Here is a 20,358-nt window from a genome sequence, read left to right as displayed (position 1 = left end):
TCCCAAAAGACTAGGTTGTTCTAGGGAGAAAAAAATGTCTCAGAAGTAGATGGGATGTTGTAGAACATCAGCTCCCCACTCCTCTGTGCCTTGGACCATGTGAGTCCTCAAGATTAAAGATCTGAGGAATGCAAGATTGATTAAACAAATGGCTGAGTCCAGAAGAGGGAGGGCCCTTCCCTCTTTTCTGCACAGAACCTATTAGCTTTGTAGTATTCTGAGGCATGGTAACTTCTATGAACAGTATCTTTTGTTTTTTATTATTTTAAGAATCAGTTGGTTTGTATATATTAAAAACTGTCATGGGTTCTAAAAATAACATTGATTTTCTTAGGTTTCTGATAGTCACCATTTCTAAAAATAATTTTGCCTCCTAATACTCTATCATATTTGCTATAATGAATGTTACTTAGAATGATGAAAAGGGTGTTGACATTTTTAAGCAGGTATGAGGAGAGACTGAGCTTCACAAGTGTCATGTCATCCCTGAAATTATAGTTATGACTATTTGCCTTTTTGTTGGCAATGGATCAAAACCTTTCCCTAGATTCTCAACAAGACCAGGTATAAAAATATTTTAAATCCCTTCTCAACTAAGAAGGATGAAAAGAGCTATTATAACTTAATTTCAATCTTTAATCTATATTTAGACAAACCAGTTGTTAATTTTCACTTTATCCTTTTGGGAACCCTAATGCCACTTATTGTTTGAATTTAACTTGTAAAAATGTAGGTTGTTTTTCAGACTTTAGGAACAGATACCAAAGATAATTAATGTCACTCCAAATCTTACAAATAGCAGTCCTGAAAGCAACATTATATTGAGCATTTGCTAAAAGATGTACTGATTAATCGGAAAACAGACAAGAGGGCTGTCCTATCAAGAAGGGATTTCAACACTGCTAGGTGTACCATGCACTGCACAAGCAAGGGTTCTATGCATTTAGCAGAAACACTGAATTAAAAGGTCAGAAAGTCTGGGTTCTAGTATGGCTTTATTTGTTACTACTCACATACAAATCACTTATCTATAAAATAATGGTTTACATCAATTTCCTAATTCACAAAAACATCATGAAACCAAAATTCTCCCCAAGAAAACCTCTTTGTAAACCAAGATATTACTCCTATTTAGCTTAAGGCTTTAACTCAAAAGATAAAAATAACAAATTGGAAAACCATCTTATAAAGCAGTTGTATACCTTAACTCTGCAGATGGATATTCTGCTTGGGATCAAGCATTTTCGTATCCCAACCTGACAAAACAAAAAGCTATCAACAAAGAAGTCACTTGTGAAGAAAAAATTAAAAAATAACACAGTTGAGAAATAGCTCTGTGTTCAGTACAGTACTTATAACAACCCTGGTATTAAATGGAGCAAAGTTTAGCTTTAGGCCATTAAAGCATGTTTGCCATTTTGAAGGAACACATACGGCTAGGAAAAGCATCTTATTTCACAAAAATGTTAAATAGGAATGTTTGGCAGAATCTTCCAAAATGCCAGTCAAAACAGCTAAGAAGACTTGCTTTTAACCTTTCGTATCCTCCCCTCTCCATTTTCATCCTACGGTATTTCATTAAAAAATTCAGCTCCCTATATGATAGCAAAATCCTCTGTACTCTGCCAGAGTGTAAGAAATGCTAGCATTCTGTCATTAGAGAATAAACACAAAAGAGGAATTAGCATGTTATTGAATGAAGATTCAGGAAGATAATTCTAACTGGATAAAATGTATACCCCCTAAGCATCTGGTCATTTATTATGCATATGTACCATCACAAACTATCTAGTAAACACTTAAGAGTCTTTAAGAGTTTCTTGCATTTAACAATGTCAGTTTTGTATGATTTAGTCTCTCTGTGCTTCTCTTCACATACAGTGACAGTGACAGAAAGAAACAAAGACTGGAGCATAGTTCACAGAGAAACATAGACCAGATAAAAACAACATAATAAAATAACATATATACCATTGCTTAGGGAAATATTTTAGACTAAATATACTTTCACTACAGGCCCCAAATGCCATCATCCACTTATGTTATTTAACTTTAAACTCTAATACAAAAATACCTTTAAGCTGATAATAATATTTAGTGACTTATAAAACTGACAGAATATTTCAATGCTACACAAAACATTTCTACACACAACCTAAAGTTTTAAACTTCTTTGCTGGCACTTGGTTTTGTTAGTTGATGGACGCAATAACTACTGATCTCAATGAAATACCGTTCTTAGCTTATATGTATTTTCAAAACTTCACAGAACAGTAAAGAATAATCACATCTTGTTGATACATCTTCTAATATGAACACCAAATCGTTCAGCCAAAATATTTTAACAATCACCTGAAATTTTGAAGGCAATACATACAAATATACATAATCATTTCCAGTGGGGGTGGGGGTTGAGGGGGGGAGATTGTTCTAGTTCAATGAAGCATGTATCAAGTACAGATAAAGAATATGAACCTATAAAGTAAGTTACTTTTTCAAAAAAAAGGTTTTTGGATAGATGACACTACTATAATGGAATTTTTTAGATGGAAAATTGGCACTATTTGTGAAAACCCATTTTATAATACAAATTTAAAACTGAAATTTCATTTCAAACAGTAGAATCCTGGTTTTTTTTTTTTTTGTTTCTACTTTTAATGAGCATACAAGCCTTTCTCTCTGTATGTATTATTGCAAAAGAGAATCACCATTCAGTCACACTAAACATATATGTATTTTTTTCCTTTACAAAAGGGTAGGAAACTAAACTAAAACTTAGCAAATTATATTTAAAGTAGAACACATTTTGTAAAAACCCACCAGCTAAAAGTTTTGGAAAGCTGCTACCCTGTTCTGAAGGAAAATTTATTCTTTCAAAGCCCTATCTAGTAATTCCTATCCAACCTGTTTTCTATTTTAAAAATGAAAATTCAATTTACAGTACTTATGGCACTGAACAGAATATAAGACTTAATAATAGAAGATTAATTGGTATAATCAAACATATTTAACAATCAAATCAATACTGGACTTTCAGAACAGTAAATTATTAAATAAGTTGATTTGAGTGTTTAAATCCTAACATTAAATTACATTACTATTTCAAACAATACCCTTTTGAAAGCAAACGTGAAATTGATCAGCTTTTTATTATTCCAGCAAAGGAAAAGAGTTTCTCTTTTAAGATACTTTCCAAAGCAGTAAAAATAACTTAGTGTTTCAAGTGTTTTAACCTACATAAAACAAACCCTGCTGATCTGTGCATTTCACTGAGGGGCTACCTGAACCCACAAATCATCATCAGAGAAAGAACTTAACTCCCTGACTCAGAGTCTAGTTAACTAAATCCACCTAAATCTCGTTCAGTACTAGATTCACTGGGTATACCATCTTCCTCAGTGAGGAAACTCTGACCAGGTTCAAGGCAGGAAGGATAAACTCTGGCTGAGAGGCAAGTTAGAATCAGACTGGGACAGGCCTAATGTGGTACCTATATTAATCTACTGGTCTCCTGTCCTGTCATATTCACACAGTCCCTTGGTTCTTCTTCCATTGCGGGGTACGTGGGGTGATCAGAAACAATTTTTGCCCATGGTTGATAATCTGGCAGTTGTTTGTCTCTGACACCAAGGGAATATTATTAATCTGCCTCCATTCTCCTCTGACTGGATTGTAAACCTTCATGACTGGGATGTCACAGATACAACAGACCTCATCATTGAAGACACAGGCTTCCTGAAAGTCATTGCACTTAAGAGAAACACACTTCAGCTACATATTGTGGCTAGCATCATAGCAGAACATGCCCTTACTGTTGAGAGTATAAAGATAGTTCTGAGTTACCGTTAGGTCAAAGGATATTTTAAAAAATGGGGTAGTGGAGCCACCAGTACCCACTGGTTTCTCTGAATGCTGTAGCATTCCACTTCCTTCCACTTCATTCTGGTAATAGGGTCTTGCCCACCCAAAATGTAAATGTAGCCATTGAGGTATGCCACATCCATGCCCTCACGGCAGAACAAGCGATCTGCAAGCTGCTGCCAACTATTCTGGGCTGCTTTATACACCCAGAGGTCTTTCCTGGGCTGGGCAGCTAGATAGATGTCATGGTCTGGAGAGAGACAGACAGCTGAGGAAGTGATAGCCTTTGTGTGAGCCAGGCTGGTCAAAGGTGATGGCATTGTGTAGATGTCGCCTGAGTATGGGTCATAGCAGAGAAAGGGATCTCTGGGATGCCCAAAGAAGATCACCATCTCCTTGGCACACATACCCAGCCTCTGGGGCGGGTTTTCTGCTGCAGGAACAACAGAGCCGCTGCTGCTCTCTGGCTTTGGCGCCGGAGACTTGTGTAACATGTCACCATATCGCATTTGCAGGGCACCCTCAATAAGGTCCAGGCAGTGCTTCTTCACAATGGGCTTGGTCAGCAGCCCTTCCAGGTAATCTCGATCTTCATCAGTGAAGTGCGCCCAGCGGACACACTTGAAGACTTCTGCTGCACTGGGACCCCGCTCCTTGGGGGTGGCCTCCAACCACTGCACAGCCACGTGACACACTGTCCGCTCGCTCTCGATATCGAGACTATCCAGGCGCAGGACTGCCAGCAGCTGGGCCAGGGTCAGATCTGCCAGAGTCTCCTCCCGAACTGAACCCATGCGGCTGAGCTGCTTGAAGTTGTGGGCTATGAAGGACTGAGCCTGTGACCGCAGCTTGTGGTGGTCGAAGGCGTCAGCGAACTTGAGGATAGCAGTGCAGTTGGCCAGATCAAGGCGGCGGGCTAGGAAGGAGGCACAGGCTTCCCGTACGTACTCGAGCTGTAGCATGTCAGAGGCCGCGTAAAGGCGCTGGACATTGGCTTCACTTAGCGATACGGGCGTCGTAGAAGGACCTGAACTGTGCCAGCAAAGCTGCAGAATGGGCCGTGTCCTTCAGCTCCTCCGGGCCCACAAGCCGAGACCGTAGGCTTGTGAATCCTCTTGGGACGCCTCCCTCCACGGGGACTGGCGAGGCGGCGAGAGCGTGGAGCTTCTTCCCGGGACTGCATGGTGGCGATGGCGGCGGGCTTTTAGAGGCGAGAACGGGGCCAGAACCCAGCTCTGGCTCCTCCTTACCCTCCTCTCGCTGGCGCTAAAAATGCAGTGTCTCAGGAGAGACAGCAGTACGAGTGCACTTACCTAATCAGCCCTATGCTGCGGTGCTGCCTTCCTTTATCGCTTAGACAGTGCTGACACCCTTTTCCGCCTCAGTCCGCCCTCACAGTGCAGCTGGCTAAAGCCAAGAGAGCCGCCACCGCGGCGCCGGCAAAGTGGGTAGGCCTCCAGAACTACAGCTCCCAGGCTGCCTTTCGCGCCCCCAAGGCATGCCGGACCCTCCAGACTCACTGGCATAGGCTAACGGACCGAAACCGCTTTGCCTTCGGGGAGTAGTAGATTCAATAGTATTCCGTGGTTTATCAGCCATTCCTTGTTTCGGCTGACGGCATTAGAAATCACAAGTATCTTTTTCATTCGGTTTTATGGTTTAGAACTTTGAGTTTGGAATCCAGATTAGATGCCAGTTCCACTGTTTATCAACTGTTTGACTTCTCAGAACTGTCTTCTGTTTTCGAAAAGTAGTAACAGTAGTATCTCAGTATTGTGCGCTGTGCTTCATAGATTAAATGAAATAATTGTGCAGGATATATAGGATGCTCTGAATATTTGTTAATTAGTAGATTAATAAAGTACTTAAGCAGTACCTATAAAATAAAAGTTCAATTAGTTTTAGTTTTCTTATAGCATTTGTGAAAATTGAAGCACCAACTCATTTGAAATGATGAGCCTGTAGGAAAAAATGTAGAACTCTGCAGGTTTCTGTATATTTTAAGTATTTTTTTTTAATTAGTAGATTTTATTTTTAATATCACTCTGGAAAATGAGCAGAAATTTACAGGGAGCTTCTATATACTCCACCCCTTCCCAGTTTCCCCCATTATTAACATCTTGCATTGGTATATGCATTATTACAAGTTTTAAATGTATATTGATGTTTATTATTAATTAAACTATAGTTTACATTAGGGTTCATTCTTTGTGTTGTAGGTTCTGTGGGTTTTGAAAAAGGTATAATGTCATGTATATACCATTATAGTAACATACGGAATAGTTTCACTCCCCCATCCCAACTTCAAAACCATTTATCCCATTGTCTAGGTAGTTTTACTTTTCCAGAATGTCATATAGTTGAAATCATACAGTGTGTAGCCATTTAAGATACCTTCTTTCATTTAGCAATATTCATTTTCTATACATTTTAAATATTCAGAAACACCTGCACTGCCATTAAATTGTGGTCACAGAGAGCAGTATGTATAGCTTGTCCCAAGAATGCAAATTAAGAATATAAATGGATGCTTTGGTGGTCTTACAAGTCAGTATTTCATGTTTGGAAAGTGGTGCTGAAGCATCTTCATTAAATCTCTTAATATAAAAGTTTATAACTAGTTCAATACAGCTCTTTTCACTACCATCCCCAAATTAACTGATGTTTCTGGAATTCTAGTTACTAAGGAGAATTTCAAATAAAACTATTTTAACAAAGAGACCTTGTACTGCTCAGGATCCTTAGAGCTGAGCATTATACACAAGCAAATATCTCTTGAATTAGTCTCCACGGTCTATGCTTTACAAAAGTGTTTTATATTTGTATTTTCAACACTGTCTCAGTAGAAAATGCTCAAAACAAATTGTGCTCCATCATTGAGTTCTAATTTCTTCACATATGCCCTTAACGGTGTTATTTGTTTGACATCACTTTTTATAAAACGCAAAATATTAGACACTGTGTTGTAAGGCCTACAGCAGTATTGTTCAATAGAATTTTGTGATGAACATGTTCTATACCTGTACTATTCAATATGGTAGACATGAGCCACATGTGGCTTTTAAATACTTGAAATGTGACTAATGGAACTGAGGAACTGAAGTTTTAATTATGAAGTTTTAACTACCTTTTCCTATATGTCTTACATAAGACTCACTGCCCACTCTCTCATAGCTACATTAAGACTCATAGATGCCCCCTTCTTTACCTGTGAGAAAGTTAAACACAGACCTTTCCATAGTTGCCTGAACCTCCCAACAAGGCCAGACACAGGGTTTCTAACTTCCAGTCCTTTGTCTCATGCATGATTAACTGAGATTAGAAGCCAGCCTAAACTACCTAGGCACAGAGACAAATATCTCCTATTCAGCTGACTGATTGAGACTTCCCCTGGTTGCAAAAACGATCCTAACTCCACCTATAACTTGTCTGACTCCTCTCTATAAATCTAACTCCTCAGGCAAACCCACCTGGCCTTTGGATTTGAGCTGCTCTCCATATTGTAATAGTCTGAATAAAATCAATTTCCTTACTTGTTTATTGTTTTTGTTTTTGATAATTTGATGATGTTACTGGAATAGACTAGAAGCCTACCTCTGGGCCCCTGTCTCCTCCACTCAGGTACTGAGGTATATGAGCCCATGATTTGCTTATCTGGCAATTTTGGGGTCTCATGATCAGTCCAGTTCCTGATCCATGCACTCCAGACACTTGCCATGGTAGCACAATAAGGATTTGAAGGATGGTTCTTTGATCCATCTCTTGGTTTGACTTTGTTGCTAGCTATTGTTTGACCTTAGTATTATGGGAAAGGCTCAACCCACTTCTCAATGCCCTTCAAAATGCCCACCGGTTATATGCTTCACTGCTAAGGTAAAAATTCAGATCATTACCCTTCAGAAATGGCAGGATTACACTGACGATAACTTACAACTTCTGTGGTGCCTTTGGGTCACTTGGAATATCCATAAGCCTGTCTACCTGTTTATCTATAAGGTGCCCTTGTCCTAGGGCTCTAAGACCTCTTCTAACCAATGGTAAGCTTATTTTGCTTGGTATAAGGAGGCAATAAGAAAATGTCTCCATTGTCCTTCAGACCACAGTTTCTCCTCAGGACTGTTTCTTTCACCGTCAGTCCACAATCTCACAACCCTGTCTTCACTCAGAACTCACCATGTTGAGGTAGAGCAGGGACATGGGATAAGCATCATGATTAATTTTTCCTGCCTATGATGAAAAACGCTGAGAAATAAATAGTTAATACAGTAAGAACGGGAGGGACTTCATCTTATGGCTAAGACTCCATAATGTAGCTATGATGGGATGTATGCTAGGTGGGATGTTGCCGAATTCATGATCATTTAATAAAACCATTTAGAGATTCAAAATCAAACCAAAATCAAAATTTTAAAAACCAGGGAGTTAGGAGGTAAGATTCCTAACAAATACTTTAGGGTGATTAGCCAACAACCGATCCTATCCTAAGGCAGGGCGAGCTGTCCTAAATGGTGTGTCCACTGCTTGATGGCATCCATTATCATGGAGAAGAATAGGACCAATACATTCCTTGTGTTAAGTATATCTTACAGAATAGCTAGAGGACTGATCATGTTAATGACTCTACCACTGGAGATAGACATCATGAGACCACATGTCAGCCCTTTACCCCATTCTTGAAATCTTTAAAAACCTGAATCCTAAGCTTTTAAGGGCACCTCTCTTCTGAGGCTGCCCATACTCCCCTTTCTTTGAATGTGTACTTTGCTTTAAACAAAATATTCCTGCTATTCAGCTTGTGTTTTGTCTCCACACTCTTCCAAGCCTGTCAGGAGGTTAATAAGAGACCCCTTTTCCCAGTGCTGTCTTTGTTACTTCACGACTTCACTCAATTTTCTAGACTTAAGCACAAGTCTCTCTCTTCTACTTCAGACAAGTAGGGAAGGGCTACTGATATCTCTGATATGGTTTTGCGAGTTCCTGTTGCCTGGTAACTTGGACAAGCCTGCAGCTGTACAGCCATGCTCTCTAGTAGACTGCCTGAAAATCTCCTTTCTTTGCTTTGGGAAATTCCCAGAACATAATCTCTCTCCACCCAGTGTTCTGAGCCTCCCCCAGATCCTAGGGTGGTAGGGGCTTATGTCCCATGCCATGCAGGTCAAGCGGACCCTGGATGCCAGGTGACCCTACCTCCAGGAGTTATCAAGGGATTTGCCCTACTCCAGCAGTTGTTCATGAAATATCCTTTCTTCCCTCTGCTCTTCCCTGCTCTCTACTGCCTGCACCGCTGCTGCCATTCACTACTACTCCGACTTTAATGAATTCTTTCCTTTCTTACCCTCATGCAGCCTTGTCAATAAAATGAGAGTTCCTGTGGCCAGGATTCTCACCTGGCCCTGGCTGACTAGCTCACTGCACACCTCTGGGCAATACATGGCTGTTGACTCTATATAAAGAGCTCCACCCAGTGCTCTGGGCATGACACAGTGGCAGGGTTGCAAGGCTGCAGGAGAGCAGAGCAGAGGCTGGAGTGGTGGCAGCACCAAGGACAGAGGCCCAGAGGACAGCTGTGTGGGATGACTGTGCAGAGAGGCCCAGAGGACAGCTGTGCAGACAGAGGGGCCCAGAGGCACAGACTGGCTTGCTGCCTGCAGACTCGCTCTGAGTGAATGCGATTCTAGTGACTGACCTGCCACCTGGAAATAAACTTGGGTATAACCCTTTCAGCCCAAGAACGTTTTGCTGTCATTTTCTTTGGTCACACTGAATCCATAGCAAACTTGCCCGGGGCTGAAAACCATTGACAAGACAAACCTGTTCACAAATTCTATGTTGACCAGAGTCAAGAACCCTCTCCTGGGCTGTCTAACCAAACACACCGGGAGATCTCCCCACACTGGGTGAAAGACAACAATGTGGCCAACCCAGCCCTTTCTCCTACCTACCATTCCTCCTTTTTTTGTGGATTCTTTTTTTCTTCCTTCAGTGTCTATTACTCCTCTGTACTCTGTTAAAAGAAAAAATGCAGGCCCAACATTGGGTCATTTCTCCTAGGCCAAGTCACTAAACTGGGGCTGAATGTCCAACCTAATTTCAGTTACAGCCTTCCCAGGTGGAATTTTAAACCAATCAGGTTGCAACTTCCTCCTGAGGTCATCTGTGTAAGACCCCCTGCTTTCTTCCTAAGGGAAGGTGACCTTACTTGAAACAATCCCTAATCTCTTCTTTTGCTAATAACTTTTTTCACCACCCTCCTGTCCCCATCTTGTAGAACCAAGATGGCACTGTGAGTAGAGCAGTGGAAATCTCCTCCCTAAACCATATATATTTTTTAAAACACAACAAATACAACTCTTCCTAAAAGAGAGACCAGAAGACACAGGACAACAGCCTGACTACATCCACACATGCGAGAACCCAGTGCCTCGTGAAGGGGGTAAGATACGAGCCGCTGCCCGGCGGGACCCGAGGCCCCTCACCCCAGCTCCTAGCGGGAGGAGAGGAGTTGGAGCGGGGAGGGAGAGGGAGCCCAGGACTGCTAAACACCCAGACCTAGCCATCCGGGCCAGAGCGCAGACACAGTGCGCGCGTGCAAGGCTGGAAACTAGGGAAACAGGACAGTAAGGCCTGTGAGTGGGTCCCTGTAGCCGGCGCCCCTGGAACAAAGAAAAGCGAGTGCTTTTTGAAAGTCTTAAAGGGACAGGGACCCCACAGCTGAATGGAAGCATCCTGGGACACTTAGCCCAGCAGCTGGGAATCCTGGGGAACTCTGGGCGCCCTAACCCCCTGGGCAGCAGCACAGTTTGGAGACCCTTCATGGAGATAAACAGCCTCCCACCCATTCCCACTCCAACGTGGCTCCACCATTTGGAGAAGCAGCCTGAGGCTGGCCACACCCACAGCAAGGCGGGCAAGAATTAGAAACCCCGTCTGCATGCAACTACCCAGCACAAGCCACTAGGGGTGCCGTTCTCCCAGGAGAGGAAGGCCACAAACCAGCAAGAAGGGACTTTCTCTTAGCCAACACACCACCAGCTCCCCACAAATACCTCTGTCACCATGAAAAAGCAGAAGAATTTGATAGAAAACAAGATCACAGAGGCAAACCCTGAGAAGGAGATAGATTTAACCAATCTCCCTGAAAAAGAATTAAAAATAAAGCTCATAAACATGCTGATGGAGCTGCAGAGAAATATGCAAGAGCTAAGGGATGTCCAGAAGGAGATTACAGAAATGAAACAATCTCTGGAAGGATTTATAAGCAGAATGGATAAGATGCAAGAGGCCATGGATGGAATAGAAACCAGAGAACAGGAGCGCATAGAAGCTGATGCAGAGAGAGATAAAAGGATCTCCAGGAATAAAACAATATTAAGAGAACTGTGTGACCAATCCACAAGGAACAATATCCACATTATAGGGGTACCAGAATAAGAAGAGAGAGAAAAAGGGATAGAAAGTGCCTTTGAAGAAATAACTGCTGAAAACTTCCCCAAACTGGGGAAGGAAATAATCGATCAGAATGTGGAAATGCACAGAACCCCCAACAGAAGGGACCCAAGGAGGACAACACCAAGACACATAATAATTAAAATGACAAAGATCATGGACAAGGACAGAGTTTTAAAGGCAGCTAGAGAGAGGAAAAAGGTCACCTACAAAGGAAAACCCATCAGACTATCATCAGACTTCTCAACAGAAACCTTACAGGCCAGAAGAGAATGGCATGATATATTTAATGCAATGAAACAGAAGGACCTTGAACCAAGAATACTGTATCCAGCACAACTATCATTTATATATAAAGGAGGGGTTAAAAAATTCCCAGACAAGCAAAAGTAGAGGGAATTTGACTCCCACAAACCACCTCTACAGGGTATTTTAGAGAGACTGCTCTAGATGGGAGCACTCCTAAGACTAAATAGATGTCACCAGAGAAAATAAAATCACAGCAAAGAAAACAGACCAACCAAATACTAACTAAAGGCAAAAAATAAAATCAACTACACACAAAAGCAGTTAAAGGAAACACAAAAGAGCACAGAATAAAACAACCAACATATAAAGAACAGAGGAGTAGGAATAAAAAGGGAGAAAAATAAAGAATGACCAGACAGTGTTTAAAATAGTTCAATAAGTAAGTTAAGTTAGACAGTAAGATACTAAAGAAGCTAACCTTGAACCTTTGGTAACCACATATCTAAAGCCTGCAATGGCAATAAGTACATATCTTTCAATAGTCACCCTAAATGCAAATGGACTGAATGCACCAATCAAAAGACACAGAGTAATAGAATGGATAAAAAAGCAAGACCCATCTATATGCTGCTTACAAGAGACTCACCTCAAACCCAAAGACATGTACAGACTAAAAGTCAAGGGATGGAAAAAGATATTTAATGCAAACTACAGGGAGGAAAAAAGCAGGTGTTGCAGTACTTGTATCAGACAAAATCGACTTCAAAACAAAGAAAGTAACAAGAGATAAAGAAGGAGATTACATAATGATAAAGGGCTCAGTCCAACAAGAGGATATAACCATTGTAAATATGTATGCACCCAACACAGGAGCACGAGCACATGTGAAACAAATACTAACAGAACTAAAGGAGGAAATAGAATGCAATGCATTCATTTTAGGAGACTTCAACATGCCCCTCACTCCAAAGGATAGATCCACCAGACAGAAAATAAGTAAGGACACAGAGGCACTGAACAACACACTAGAACAGATGGACCTAATAGACATCTATAGAACTCTACATCCAAAAGCCACTATTTACAATAGCCAAGAAATGGAAGCAACCTAAGTGTCTATCATTAGATGAATGGATAAAGAAGATGTGGTACATATACACAATGGAATATTATTCAGCCATAAGAAGAAAACAAATCCTACCATTTGCAACAACATGAATAGAGCTAGAGGGTATAAATAAGCCAGGCAGAGAAAGACAAACACCAAATGATTTCACTCATATGTGGAGTATAGGAACAAAGAAAGACTGAAGGAACAAAATAGCAGCAGAATCACAGAACCTAAGAATGGACTAACAGTTACCGAAGGGAAAGGGACTGGGGAGAATGGGAGGGAAGGGAAGGATAAGGGTGGAGAAAAAGAAAGGGGGTATTATGATTAGCATGTATAATGTGGGGGTGGGCATGGGGAGGGCTGTGCAACACAGAGAAGACAAGTAGTGATTCTACAGCATCTTACTATGCTGATGAACAGTATTGTAATGGGGTTTGTGTAATGGGGGACTTGGTGAAGGGGGGACCCTAGTAAACATAATGTTGTTCTTCATGTAATTGTAGATTAATGACAACAACAACAACAACAAAAAAGAATTTTTAAAAACCCATTTTGTATAAGACTTTTGAGCACTTCTCTGCTTGCTAGATGGGATGTTGCCCAATTCACGTTCATTTAACAAAACTATTTAGGTATTCAAATTTACCTGGTTGAATTGTTTTTTAACAACCCTTCCCTTCCTCCATTAAACTACTTTGCCCCCCAGCTTCCAATTCTAACCCTTATTACTGGTCCTTCCCCACCTGTGAAGAAGGGCTAATGACCTGAGCACCACCTGAATAAATTTCTTTAATCCTTGATCTTGCCCAGATTTACATGTTCTTGACATCTGTCTGTACCCCCAGAAGAATAAAGAAGAATCTAGTAATCAACTCAGACTGACCCTGGGGGCATATTTTTCTGGGAACCATGATTTATTTCAACTTCTGCAACTACCAGTGGGTTCCAGAGATGCTACTGATACAGGGACCGTGAGTGTAGTCAGAGTAGGGTGAGGGCCTCCTGAAAAAGGAAGGCAGGATATTTACAGTCAGAGCAGTGTAACTACATGCAAGGAAACCGCCTACCAAAACTCTGTGTTAAACATTAAGCTCTAGAGTCATTCTTCAGTGAGATCAGTGAATATTCCCCAGATAAAGAAGGGTAGCACATGTTTTTATTATGCTAATCATTTGCAATCACGTGTAAGATTCACTTTAGCATGCTACAAGGCCCAGGCCTATGTGCTGTCTTTCCTCCTTCAGACCTGATGAGGTGATTTGCAAACTGGGCAACTAATTTAGCATGCAGACCCAGCCATAAACAACATAGTAAAAGGCAGGAAGGATTCCACTTTATTTATTTATTTATTTATTTATTTATTTTTCTACTGGGAAAGGCCATGCTTTATTACTGCTTTAATCACAGGAGGCACTGTGAGATGCTGTTTTTGCCAAACTTAATTGCACATTGACTAGTGATGTCTGTCAGCAGATCAAACAAGGCAACAACAAAAAAATCAATTAGCCATATATGAGTCTATTTCTGGACTCTATTCTGTTCCAATACCATACTATCTTGATTATTACAGCTTTTTTTTTTTTAAATAATTATTTTTTATTGAAGGGTAGTTGACGCACAGTATTACATTACATTAGTTTCAAGTGTACAACACAGTGGTAGAACATTTATATACATAATTCTAGGTCCCAGCTATCACCCTACCAAGCTGTTACAATATCTTGACTATATTCCTTATGCTATACATTACATCCCGGTTACTTATTTATTTTACCATTGGAAGTCTGTCCTTTTTTTTTTTTTTTTTTTTGTGAGGGCATCTCTCATATTTATTGATCAAATGGTTGTTAACGACAATAAAATTCTGTATAGAGGAGTCAATGCTCAATGCACAATCATTAATCCACCCCAAGCCTAATTTTCATCAGTCTCCAATCTTCTGAGGCATAACAAACAAGTTCTTACATGGAGAACAAATTCTTACATAATGAATAAGTTACATAGTGAACAGTACAAGGGCAGTCATCACAGAAACTTTCAGTTTTGCTCATGCATTATGAACTCTAAACAGTTCAAATATGAATACTCATTTGGTTTTTATACTTGATTTATGTGTGGATACTACATTTCTCTCTTTATTATTATTATTTTTAATAAAATGCTGAAGTGGTAGGTAGATACAAGATAAAGGTAGAAAACATAGTTTAGTGTTGTAAGAGAGCAAATGTAGATGATCAGGTGTGTGCCTGTAGACTATGTGTTAATCCAAGCTAGACCAGGGCAATAAAACATCCACGTATGCAGAAGATTTCTCTCAGAACGGGGGGGTGAGGTTCTAAGCCTCACCTCTGTTGATCCCCAATTTCTCACCTGATGGCCCCCCTGCGACTGTGCCTGTCTTAGGTTGTTCCTCCCTTGAGGAATCTTACCCGTCTCTGGCTAACCAGTCATCTTCCGGGGCCATACAAGGAAATGTGAAGTTGGTAAGTGAGAGGGAAGCCTTATTGTTTGAAAAGGTTAGCTTTTTACTTCTTTGCATATTTATGCCCTGTGGCTTCTATGCCCAGCATTTGTCTTGAGGTATCTTTACCACTTGGAAGAATTATGATACTTGGTAATTTCGATATGATGCATGAATTCTACTTAGGGGTTGTAATTATGAAGGAAGAAGAGAAGCTATAGAAGTAGCAGACGGAAGAAAACATGGGAAGATTGATTATTTCTTTGACATATCTTCTTGTAGTGTAACATAAGCGTGTATGGGTTTTAAATTACTAATTAAATTGCGCACACACATTAACATAATAGGAATACAGCTACATAACCAAAGCAGACCTACAATTTCCAGCCATATCCAGTGAAACCAAGAAAACCAGTTAGGCACCCTAGGCATTTGTGAAAACTTATCAATGATATGATGGATATTGTCCAACTGAACTTGAACAGTCTGAGAAAAATCAGACAAATTAAAACAACACATTCCTGGGAACTGTTCACATCCCATATGTTCTTTTAACAGTAGATAGTCTATAGTCGTACGATTTTGGAGCGCTGCAACTTGCACTTCTCCTAACTCTTGGTTGAGTTCCGACAGTATAGATCCAGTCAAATTTGTTGTTTTACTGTATGCACAGGCCAGCTTAGATATCTCCTTCTCCATTCCAATGGAAAATCCAGGAACCAGTGGTATGAATGCAGCTGCAACTGCAACAGCACCAGGATCTTTGCTGAAGTTTTTTGACGATCATCTTCTGGAATGACTCTTCCAGAGAATGTTGATGTTTGAAGTTCTTCTTCATATCATATCTTAATTCATTTTCTGGGTAGCAAAATTAGGCTTTGATCCTCTGTACAGACACAAACAAACCCTTTGCCCACACTTTGATATGCCCTTTATATCATTGTGAAGAACTTATTGGAGATCACCACACAGTAACTGCTTTTTTTTGCTGTTTTTCTTTAAGAGAAAGGAATATTATCAGAAAAATGTACTTCCATAGCTGATCATCTGACATCCTTTAAATGATCAAAATTAAGGATATTTAAAGCATGCATTAATCGGTGGTTTGCAGTTCGTTTTATTCTATCAGGGAGTAATCGCCCTTTCCTTTCTTTTTTGTTTTGTTATCATTAATCTACAATTACATGAAGAACATTATGTTTACTAGGCTCTCCCCTGTACCAGGTCCCCCTCCACAAACCCCTTTACAGTCACTGTCCATCACCATAGCAAAATGTTGTATAATCACTACTTGTCTTCTCTGTGTTGTACAGCCCTCCCCTTTCTCCCACCCCCCATTATGCATGCTAATCATAATACGCCCTTTCTTCTTCCCCCCCTCTTATCCCTCCCTACCCACCCATCCTCCCAAGTCCCTTTCCCTTTGGTACCTGTTAGTCCATTCTTGGGTTCTATGATTCTGCTGCTGTTTTGTTCCTTCAGTTTTTCCTTTGTTCTTATACTCCACAGATGAGTGAAATCATTTGGTATTTCTCTTTCTCTGCTTGGCTTATTTCACTGAGCCTAATACCATCTAGCTCCATCCATGTTGTTGCAAATGGAAAGATTTGTTTTCTTCTTATGGCTGAATAATATTCCATTGTGTATATGTACCACATCTTCTTTATCCATTCATCTACTGATGGAAACTTAGGTTGCTTCCAATTCTTGGCTATTGTAAATAGTGCTGCAATAAACATAGGCATGCATCTGTCTTTTTCAAACTTGAGTGCTGCATTCTTAGGGTAAATTCCTAGGAGTGGAATTCCTGGGTCAAATGGTAAGTCTATTTTGAGCATTTTGAGGAACCTCCATACTGCTTTCCACAATGGTTGAACTAATTTACATTCCCACCAGCAGTGTAGGAGGGTTCCCCTTTCTCCACAACCTCACCAACATTTGTTGTTGTTTGTCATTTGGATGGTAGCCATCCTTACTGGTGTGAGGTGATACCTCATTGTGGTTTTAATTTGCATTTCTCTGATAATTAGCAATGTGGAGCATCTTTTCATGTGTCTGTTGGCCATCTGTATTTCTTTTTTGGAGAACTGTCTGTTCAGTTCCTCAGCCCATTTTTTAATTGGGTCATTTGTTTTTTGTTTGTTGAGGTGGGTGAGCTCTTTATATATTTTGTACGTCAAGCCTTTATCGGATCTGTCATTTACAAAATATACTCTCCCATACTGTAGGGTACCTTTTTGTTCTATTGATGGTGTCTTTTGTTGTACGGAAGCTTTTCAGCTTAATATAGTCCCACTTGTTCATTTTTGCTGTTGTTTTCCTTGCCCGGGGAGATATGTTCAAGAAGAGGTCACTCATGTTTATGTCATAAAGAGATTTTTGCCTATGTTTTCTTCTAAGAGTTTTATGGTTACATGACTTACGTTCAACTCTTTGATCCATTTCAAATTTACTTTTGTGTATGGGGTTAGACAGTGATCCAGTTTCATTCTCTTACATGTAGCTGTCCAGTTTTGCCAGCACCATCTGTTGAAGACACAGTCATTTCCCCATTGTATGTCCATGGCTCCTTTATCAAATATTAATTGACTATATATGTTTGGGTGAATGTCTGGAGTCTCTAATCTGTTCCACTGGTCTGTGGCTCTGTTCTTGTGCTAGTACCAAATTGTCTTGATTACTATGGCTTTGTAGTAGAGCTTGAAATTGGGGAGTGAGATCTCCCCTACTTTATTCTTCTTTCCCAGGATTGCTTTGGCTATTCGGGGTCTTTGGTGTTTCCATATGAATTTTTGAACTATTTGTTCCAGTTCGTTGAAGAATGTTGCTGGTAATTTGGTAGGGATTGCATCAAATCTGTATATTGCTTTGGGCACGATGGCCATTTTGACGATATTAATTCTTCCTAGCCACGAGCATGGGATGAGTTTCCATTTGTTAGTGTCCCCTTTAATTTCTCTTGAGTGACTTATAGTTTTTAGGGTATAGGTCATTCACTTCTTTGGTTAGGTTTATTCCTAGGTATTTTATTATTTTTGATGCAATTGTGAATGGAGTTGTTTTCCTAATTTTTCTTTCTATTGGTTCATTGTTAGTGTATAGGAAAGCCACAGATTTCTGTGTGTTAATTTTGTATCCTGCAACTTTGCTGTATTCCGTTGTCAGTTCTAGTAGTTTTGGAGTGGAGTCTTAAGGGTTTTTTATGTACAATATCATGTCATCTGCAAATAATTACAGTTTAACTTCCTCTTTACCAATCTGGATTCCTTGTATTTCTTTGTTTTGTCTGATTGCTGTGGCTAGGATCGCCAGTACTATGTTAAATAACAGTGGTGGGAGTGGGCATCCCTGTCTTGTTCCCGATCTCAGAGGAAAAGCTTTCAGCTTCTCGCTGTTCAGTATAATGTTGGCTGTGGGTTTATCATATATGGCCTTTATTATGTTGAGGTACTTGCCCTCTATACCCATTTTGCTGAGAGTTTTTGTCATGAATGGATGTTGAATTTTGTCAAATGCTTTTTCAGCATCTATGGAGATGATCATGTGGTTTTTGTCTTTCTTTTTGCTGTTATGGTGGATGATGTTGATGGATTTTCGAATGTTGTACCATCCTTGCATCCCTGGGAGAAATCCCACTTGGTCATGGTGTATGATTCTTTTGACATATTTTTGAATTTGGTTTGCTAATATTTTATTGAGTATTTTTACATCTACATTCATCAGGGATATTGGTCTGTAATTTTCTTTTTTGGTGGGATCTTTGCCTGGTTTTGGTATTAGAGTGATGTTGGCTTCATAGAATGAGTTTGGGAGTACTCCCTCCTCTTCTAGTTTTTGGAAAACTTTAAGGATAATAGGTATTATGTCTTCTCTGTGTGTATGAGAAAATTCTGAGGTAAATCCATCTGGCCCGGGGTTTTGTTCTTGGGTAGTTTTTTGATGACCGTTTCCATTTCTTTGCTCGTAATTGGTTTGTTTAACTTTTGTGTTTCTTCCTTGGTCAGTCTTGGAAGGTTGTATTTTTCTAGGAAGTTGTCCATTTCTTCTAGGTTTTCCAGCTTGTTGGCATATAGGTTTTCATAGTAGTCTTTAATAATTCTTTGAATTTCTGTGGAGTCTGTCATGATTTTTTCCGTTCTTATTTCTGATTCTGTTGATTTGTGTTGATTCTCTTTCTCTCTTAATAAGTTTGGCTAGAGGCTTATCTATTTTGTTTATTTTCTCAAAGAACCAGCTCTTGGTTTCATTGATTTTTGCTATTGTTTTATTCTTCTCAATTTTGTTTATTTCTTCTGCTGACTTTAGGCCTCATTTGTTCTTCTTTTTCCAGTGTCAATAATTGTGATGTTAGACCATTCATTTGGGATTGTTCTTCCTTCTTCAAGTGTGCCTGGGTCGCTATATACTTTCCTCTTAAGACTCCTTTCGCTGTGTCCCACAGAAGTTGGGGCTTTGTGTTATTGTTGTCATTTGTTTCCATATATTCCTTGATCTCGATTTTAATTTGTTCGTTGATCCATTGATTATTTAGGAGCATGTTGTTAAGCCTGCATGTGTTTGTGAGCCTTTTTGTTTTCTTTGTAGAATTAATTTCTAGTTGTATACCTTTGTGGTCTGAAAAGTTGGTTGGTAGAATATCAATATTTTGGAATTTACTGAGGCTCTTTTTGTGAGCTAGTATGTGGTCTATTCTGGAGAATGTGCCATGTGCACTTGAGAAGAATGTATACCCTGTTGCTCTTGGATGTAGAGTTCTATAGATATCTATTAGGTCCATCTTCTCTACTGTGTTGTTCAGTGCCTCCGTGTCCTTACTTATTTTCTGCCCAGTGGATCTATCCTTTGGGGTGAGTGGCATGCTGAAGTCTCCTAAAATGAATGCATTGCAGTCTATTTCCCCCGTTAGTTCTGTTAGTATTTGTTTCACATATGCTGGTGCTCCTGTGTTTTGTGTATATATATTTAGAAATGGTTATATCCTCTTGTTGGACTGAGCCCTTTATCATTATGTAATGTCTTTATCTCTTGTTACTTTCTTTGTTTTGAAGTCTATTTTGTCTGATATTAGTACTGCAACCCGTGCTTTCTTCTCGCTGTTGTTTGCCTGAAATGTTTTTCCATCCCTTGACTTTTAGTCTGTGCATGTCTTTGGGTTTGAGGTAAGTTTCTTGTAAGCAGCATATAGATGGGTCTTGCTTTTTTATCCATTCTATTACTCTGTGTCTTT

General features: G+C 39.9%; 1 protein-coding gene across 1 annotated transcript; it reads right to left on the bottom strand.

Annotated features, from left to right (window-relative positions):
* Positions 1–976: 976 nt before the first annotated feature.
* Positions 977–5,387, bottom strand: LOC118910224 (kelch repeat and BTB domain-containing protein 7-like). Its single transcript, XM_057494630.1, has 3 exons — positions 5,232–5,387; positions 4,958–5,127; positions 977–4,926 (listed from the first exon to the last, which is right to left on the bottom strand). Exons 1-3 carry the CDS (start codon positions 5,385–5,387, stop codon positions 3,846–3,848), a joined length of 1,407 nt encoding a protein of 468 aa, XP_057350613.1. The 3' UTR covers positions 977–3,845.
* Positions 5,388–20,358: the final 14,971 nt, after the last annotated feature.

Source organism: Manis pentadactyla, chromosome 17 (assembly GCF_030020395.1).
Source record: "Manis pentadactyla isolate mManPen7 chromosome 17, mManPen7.hap1, whole genome shotgun sequence".
NCBI lineage: Eukaryota > Metazoa > Chordata > Mammalia > Pholidota > Manidae > Manis > Manis pentadactyla.
Note: the sequence above shows the minus strand (reverse complement) of the source record. Positions and strands in the feature narration are given on the sequence as shown.